Below are 8,035 nucleotides of genomic sequence, written 5' to 3' on the forward strand. Positions count from 1 at the left end.
GCTGCTGTTATTTATACGGTAATATTGGAGAGGAGAGGAGGGGAAACGAGGACGACGAAAGAAAAGAAGCTGTGGACCAGGCCGTGGATTTATCAAATTTATCAGCAATTTCTTTCAATGTTGCCTTCTTCAGATTCTTGTCCTTGTGGGCTTTTGATTTGATGTTCCATACACAGAGACAACTTTCCCAAACCTTGATTAGCTCTTCTATAGCACTCAATCACCAGTCCATGGTGGCTGCAATCTTGTCCAAGTCAAATAACAATACAGATGACTTGAAGCTGATTTCTGATTGGTTAGAACTTGGCTTCATTTGAAAACATGTATCCAAATAATTCCATTTCAATTTATTTGCAAAGTGCTGTCGACACAAATGTGTCGGCTTGTGTCGAGAAAATTTTTACCCTGTATACACTATCAATATTTTTGGAAACATTTGGAAACATCGTGTATCCACTTGTTTTGTGTCATGTTGTTGCCAGTGTACACAGAGCTTAAGTTAAGCTATAGTTCAAAAGTATACTTATTGCATCGACATATGGCACTCAATGTGGATTTTGCTAACTTGATCCGATATCTGAATAGGCCGGAACTTCTGTCTCTGTTCAAGCCTCTGATAGAACAGGATCTCATCTGGTTTAGTGACAGAATAAAGGCCCTGTTAAATGGGGACATTCTGCATCTCCATAGGTGTGAAGTCTTTAAACTTATTTAGATAGCTCGGATCTGCAAAACCCAAATGCATCTTCGGAGGTGTGGAAAATTTCCAATTAACAGGGTCTTTCTTTCTGACAACTATTAAAAGAGGCAGATGTTTCATACTAATATCTTTGTTGGGTGTATAAATAAGAACTTGAAACCATTCAACCTGGAATTTCTAACAGTCTACTCAGAACATGTAGGCCTATGTTAAACAATTAGTAGTGCATTCAAGCGCTCAATTATTATTCATCTCATTTCATGGAAATATCCTTCATTTAATGTAATTTTTCTCTCTGAAAAGTTTTGTCGCACCTTCCTCAGTTATTATGAATCAAACAGTACCTTCGGTCTTAGCTGTTCTTTACGAAAATTGCCGAATGGTTACGCCTTTTACCAGTTACTAGTTCAAAACGAACTGACGTAAAGACTAGGGTCAGAGAGTATAATCATTCTATACTCTCTGCTAGGGTTGATAAAACGAACTGACTGACGTCTTTTCATAGAAGGCGCTGTTTTTATGAAGCAAGTCACATGATGATAACAAATAGAAAGAAGAAAAACAATGGCCGAAGCTGTCAGACCAGAATCTTCTCAGTCCAAGGTTGGTCTGGTAAAACGTGATTTCATACTTATACTTGATTGTTTTGCAAAGAGCATTAGATGATTAAGGCCATCATGTTGTTGTCATTGTGTTGTGTGGCTGATTTTAAGCACATACATTCTAAATACAGACAGAGCTTTCTGTGATTGCTTTTACGTCGCAAAAATAAAATGTGAAGGAATAAGATTTTAAATGAAACTTTATATCACACATAGTTCATATATTGATAAGGCATAGGTGGCCATATATTTTTTCTATATGTACTACTAATGCTAATCATTAACCTATAAAGGGACATTCCGCTTTTTGTAGGTCGATGTTTCCTCACATTTTTTAAAATAATTAAAATTGGTTTGTTTCGATTTTAATTTTTATTTATGAATCTGTCACCTTGACCCATGTTTCATGAGTAATCAACTTAACAACGGCTGCAAAATGCCTCACCTATTTTCGTGTACAATGTATAGATAAGTCCAGAAAAGCACATTGTATGGATACCCGGTGGTATAATTAACTTTTCTTTATATTTATCTTTTAAGATAATGTTTCATTATAACTAATGACAAAGATCAATAATTTTAAGAAAAACAAGTGACTGACAAAATAAAACATAAGAGTGGTTTATTGCTAAAAAGTCATTGAAACAACATAAGAATACAGCCCACAATGTGTTCCATAAAAGAGAAATACCTCTCTTACTTATTCTAAAGGCTTCAAACACCAAAACTATGTCAAACTGCTGAAATAACAATTACTACTCTCCTTTTTAAATTAACCCTTTTAAAATAGTAGATACATAGATACTACAAGCAAATATTTTCATGTATAATTTACGATGTTTTTGATATGATAAGTTTATACTTATATTATTTTCTTTTAGACATAGTCTTACTTTTGGCTCTTTTGAAACATACAATGTAACATAAGCATTTGAAATAATAGAAAGAAGGTCATTGAAACTAGATACACTCATTCAAGTGCACTCCAATATTTCTTATCACAATTATTAAATCCCTTAGCTTATTGTATTTTCAGGCTAAAACAAAGTCAAAGGTCAAAGTTAAAAAGGTTAAAGAATATGAAGAGAAAGAAAAGATTAAAAAAGAACTGTCTAAGAATTCAGTCGAGGGTCTAATCAATTCTAATAAAACACAAGAAATATCGCAATTGGAAAATAAAGCAGAAGAGCTTTCATATGAAGATACTCCTGGTTTTGATACAAAGTCTGCAGGCCCTATCTCAAATCAAAATGAAGACACCAACTTAGTTCCATTAAGTACCATTGAAATGTCTGCTGATGCTGTTACGGTTCCTGAAGATCATAGTGAATTTCCAGATAATGCTGTAGGTGATGGTGTAGTTACTTTACATACTAATGTAGTTCCATTGGATGGTAGTGAAGAGAAGACATTAGAAAGTGTACCAGAAACTAAAATTCCAGATGAAATATTCTCTAATAAAGAAATCTTGGTTCAAGACTCAGACACATGTGATGTTGAACCTGTGGACCAGCTGTCAGGGTTTGTAACAGCACCACAGACATCTGAGGCCCTTTCTGAAGTGACTCTCAGTGGTGAAATACCATCAGACAGGGAATCAAATTATCAAGAAATCCACTACAATCCTTTGACTTTAGCAGAGAGTAATGTTTTTAGATTACCAGAAGAGGCAGCTGTTCTCAATACTAGTGAAAAATCAATTTATCCAGACTTAAGTCATCTCTGTGAAGATGGCATGTCAACAAAGGACAATGTATTGAGCACAGTCACTGAAAATGTTGAATTAAGAGTTACTGGCCTTGAAAACAATACCGGCACTGCTGAAAGTACCAGTACTGTTATTGATTCTAGTGCCCCTGATTCTGGTGTTCAGGCTGTAGAATATAGTGTTAACACTGTTGTTACCAACGATACAATCGTGATAACTGGTGAAATTACAAATGAAGCTAGTGGTCTCCTTGTTACTGATGAACCTATTGTTAGTGGTATTACTAAAACTAGTTACAGAACTGTGACAGCTGTTGAAGATAGTGATTTAGTTCCTGCAGTTGCCACTATCAGTGATTCTGCTAACATTGCGTCACCGAAAGTCAACATCGCTCAAATGACAGAAAATCAAAACATGGTTGTCATAAGTCCTGAACAGATCTCTGCTGCAATCAAACTACATTGTAATCAAAATATAACATCATTATCTGAAAGGTATAATGAGGATGTTTCAAGTCATTTAGAAACTGACACTGCTCTTGTGAAACCACTAGAAAGCTTAGTTCATGAAATGGCTCATTCTTCAATTGATTCAGATGACCTTACTGGTCAATTTGAGGTTATCAATCAACCCAAAATAGAAAGTGAAAGTATATTTACAGAGCCTCAACATGTCTCACTAGAGGATGTACCTAGTGAAGACTATACATCATTTTTACCAGATGAACAATGTATGTTCCCACAATCAAGTGTTCAATCAAAACCAGTTAGTGAACAAACCCGCCGTGTTCATATAGTTAAAGAAGCTATATGTGATAGATTTAAACCCATGACATTTGAACAGTTACAGTTGTTATATTATAATCCTCAGTTAGTTCAGAGTACAGCATTTATAGATCAGTTCATTGTTGTAAGTATGAAATTCATTTTATTTTTTGAATCCTCGATGGTGGAAATCCAAATTGACACTGACTGTTCATCAGTAGATCTAAACAAATCACAGTAATTTAAACAATTCTAATATATTTCAATAATGTCTCTTAACACCAATTTTCACATAATTAATAAGCTTATCTATTGCTCTATTGCTAGGTGAATACTTTCATTGAGATCCATCTCAATACAGCCGAACACCAATCGAGCTTTACATAAAAGAAAGTCAAGACCAGACATATTTGCAGTTATTTTAACTCAAATCTTAAACCTTTCTCTAAGTCTATATAAAACATCGACCTAGTTTCTCTTTTTGGTCATATTCCTTAATCTTCTAAAATTATACTCTGGATGTAATTTATCGACACATTTTCTATTTTAGTCTGAAGGAAAGAAAGAGAACCATGAATTTCATGAGATATTGTGGAACTATTTCCGAGCTAGGAAGAATTTATTGAATGCTGAAGAAGAGATTAAGTTATTGCAACATAAATATAGTCAGTTACAAGAAGAAATGTGGTTAATACAACCACAGTCAATAACAGCCCAGGTATAGTATAAACATCATGATAAAAGGACAGCCCCTACTAACCCATTTCACATTGTAGTTCCACATACTATAGGTGCCTAAATGTAAAATTATATGTAGTGTGTCTGTCAATTGTTAAATACCAAAGGAGAAAGTCGTCAAAGATAGCCAGTGAGTAATTGGCAGAGCTGACTACATCATATTTGTTTTTAATTCTCATTTCAAATTGGCTCAACACAGTTACATGTTCAGATATAAAGTTGGACAAATGTGTGAGATAATTAATATAGTGTATAATGTATGTATTGTATTTCAGGGTCAATGTGGAGATAAAGCCAAAGTATCTAAAGTACATGTGTATGAGAAATGTGAACTAAATGGAGATAGTTTAAAGAAAATGAAAGAGATATTGGATAATACAAGAGATAATATTGTCAATAAGATATCTCTGTATGCCTACTCTTCACAGTTATCTAGGTAAATAAATATAGCATTCATATAGGGAATGCTTTTTAAATGCCCATAATGTGGTCATGTATTATAATTTGCCATCCATTCACTTTTGTCTTATTCTCATTCTTATTCTTAAGATAATATTATAGGATCGAGGAAGTTTGGAAGCTGAAAAGTTATGCAATGATATATATTACAGACTGATGAATAAAGACAGTTAATAAGATTTACACAACTGTATGGGAATAATTGATATATGATTTTAAGTTGAAAATGTTTAATGTATATTTTTTAGACTACAGGTTGAATCCTATATTTATTCATTATACCAATCATGTCCTGTTATTAGAGATCTACCTAAAAATACTCCAGTGCAAGGTAATGTCATCGTGTTTTAACCATACCAACTTTTCATGGCATCAGTTTGCATTCACCAGATTATGCTAGTACAAGTTACACAGTAAAATACTTTGTTGTACAAGTTACATGGTAAAATACTTTGTTGTACAAGTTACATGGTAAAATACTTTGTTGTACAAGTTACACAGTAAAATACTTTGTTGTACAAGTTACACAGTAAAATACTTTGTTGTACAAGTTACACAGTAAAATACTTTGTTGTACAAGTTACACAGTAAAATACTTTGTTGTACAAGTTACATGGTAAAATACTTTGTTGTACAAGTTACACAGTAAAATACTTTGTTGTACAAGTTACATGGTAAAATACTTTGTCGTACAAGTTACATGGTAAAATACTTTGTCGTACAAGTTACACAGGAAATTACTTTGTTAGCTACACAGAAAGTACTTTGGTTTAGAATTTCCAACATTAAGGATTTTAGAGTTATTGCCCATGTCTCTCTCTTTAAGTTCTCATAAGATATGTTTTGTTACTGTGTATATATAGTACTTTAAGAGGAAATGGATATATGATACCAATATACGTAATATGAACCCAATCAATTGAAAATGTTTTCAGCGAATTTAAAACAAAGATCAGAATATCTACATCAAGTTAATAGGTTGAAGGATTGTATATCAGTTTTATTTGGATTTCATAGAAGACCGTGTAGGGATGAAGAATTTAAACAAAATATCAGGAAGTGGACTGAGACCATGGTGATTATTTTTTCATGATATTATAAGTTAAAAATTAGACCCGAAAGTCTTACAGAAAAATTGATAGTTTATTATAGTATCTGGTTACGATCTGATAGAATTATGTTTGTGGCAGTGGTGGAGTCGGCCTTCCGAGACTGGTGGTACAAATAGTTTGCAGACTGACTCAATGGGGGGACGACTGTGGAGGCTGAAGTCAAAATGCGGCAATTCTGTGGAAGCCTCTTATCGCAAGCCTCTCCCAAGAACGTTTTTATGTGACCAATATACCAATTTTTAAAATGTAGCTGTTATCCAAGGCTTTGAGTATACAGTTTGTAACAGGGATTCCGACAACTATTTGTAAAATTTCAGGTTGGCAGTTTGTTACGTTTAGCTACATTTGAAGATCATTGTTTTATATTAAATCATATATTAAGATGTCCTGGTGGTATAGGCCAGTGGGCTAGTAAATTGATACAGATACCACCACCAGTAACTACGGTCGAGGGAATATTTGGAAGTCCTCTATTAGATCATGTTGTTGTTTGTTTAGCAACTGTTTTATTACATCCAAGGTAAGGAGAATGACTAAGGAGAAATAGTTGCCTAAAATTCACTGTTCAATCTGATATTGGTTGTAGCAGTTTTTGTAATGACAACATTTTAAGTCAGGGTTATATGAAATTAACAAATTTTTGTGGAATATAAATATTATTTAACTAACCTACAAGACACATAGAATATATATAAATTGCTTTGCTTTTGCTTTGTCACACTTTGTTTTAAGTCCATCTTGAAAATGATCCTGTGTTTCACAGTGAGTATAATAAAGGAAAGGTTTTGGAATGAAAAAATGAAATGAATGTAGTTTTACTCTGATGAAGACGAGCAACACCATGCAGTGTGCCTTAAGGGAAATTTTGGAGAGCAGCATTTGTCTACTTTTTTATACGCCCACATGGAAATGTGGACGTATATTGCCGTCGGTCCGTTGGTTTGTCGGTTCGTCAACATTTCTTGTGAACACAAATCAACTGATTTTAATGAAATTTGGTGTGATCAATTATATTGATGAGATCTTGGTCAAGTTCGAATTTGACGATCTTTCAATGAGCGTTTTTTTAGTTATTGCCCTTGACTTTGGAAAAACGCGTCAAAATTTGTTTGTGAACACAATAGAGTCTACAGTTTTCAACTGATTTTAATGAAATTTGGTGTGATCATTTATATTCATGAGATCTTGGTCAAGTTCTAATTCTAATGAACGTTTTTTAGGAATGTTGATTTAGGAAGACGCATACAAATTTGTTTGTGAACACATTAGAGACTACAGTTTTCAACTGATTTTAATGAAATTTGATGTGTGATATTGATTTTTTAAAATTTGGTGGAATTTCTCAGCATAAATAACTGGCAGTAAATACATATATCAATGAATGCAAAATATTAAAATTTCTTTAATATGAGAAAATTCATACTGTAGTCACTAAAGACTGTTAAATCATTTCTGACAGCTGCCAGTGGGCGTATGTTACCTTGCCTGGCAAGCTATCTTTTTTATTCCAATTGTCGAGGTTGGGTTCTCAGTTTATTGTGTCATCCAAACTAGATGCTTTTGAAGAAATGAGGTCTAATGAAGTAAAACATCATCAAATTTGATTAAATGTGAATGTTTATATATATACATAGAGCTAGAGAAGAGTTTATGGGTCATATGAAGTTATCAGTGAACCCTGATAGTTTAAATCAAGATGCTACCTGGATACTAGTTGATTCTGATGGTGAGGAGGTATGTACCATCTAGTTTACAGACTTATATTGTACTATTTAACTAGCCAATGAAACTCAATATGCAAGAGAGCACTAAATAGTAAAAATAAGTCTGGACAAGTCAATAACTTTTTGGCATTTTATCATTCATGAAACTGTCTGACAGCTTTTTCGTTTTTATGAGTTATTATATTTCTTTAAAACCTAGCCCCAAAATTTCTATTGAAGACAAAATTA

General features: G+C 33.3%; 1 protein-coding gene across 1 annotated transcript in view; it reads left to right on the forward strand.

Annotated features, from left to right (window-relative positions):
- Nucleotides 1-1,264: 1,264 nt before the first annotated feature.
- Nucleotides 1,265-8,035, forward strand: part of LOTGIDRAFT_228859 (hypothetical protein) — a gene marked incomplete at both ends in the record, with an annotated part of 46,484 nt that continues 39,713 nt past the window's right edge. Inside the window, 8 exons of the mRNA XM_009059890.1 lie at nt 1,265-1,303; nt 2,339-3,919; nt 4,325-4,492; nt 4,788-4,948; nt 5,220-5,302; nt 5,907-6,046; nt 6,401-6,603; nt 7,718-7,817. Of these exons, the coding sequence (XP_009058138.1) occupies nt 1,265-1,303; nt 2,339-3,919; nt 4,325-4,492; nt 4,788-4,948; nt 5,220-5,302; nt 5,907-6,046; nt 6,401-6,603; nt 7,718-7,817 (2,475 nt within the window). The remainder of the gene's footprint in view (nt 1,304-2,338; nt 3,920-4,324; nt 4,493-4,787; nt 4,949-5,219; nt 5,303-5,906; nt 6,047-6,400; nt 6,604-7,717; nt 7,818-8,035) is intronic.

This window comes from Lottia gigantea, assembly GCF_000327385.1.
Source record: "Lottia gigantea unplaced genomic scaffold LOTGIsca_4, whole genome shotgun sequence".
NCBI classification, from domain to species: domain Eukaryota; kingdom Metazoa; phylum Mollusca; class Gastropoda; family Lottiidae; genus Lottia; species Lottia gigantea.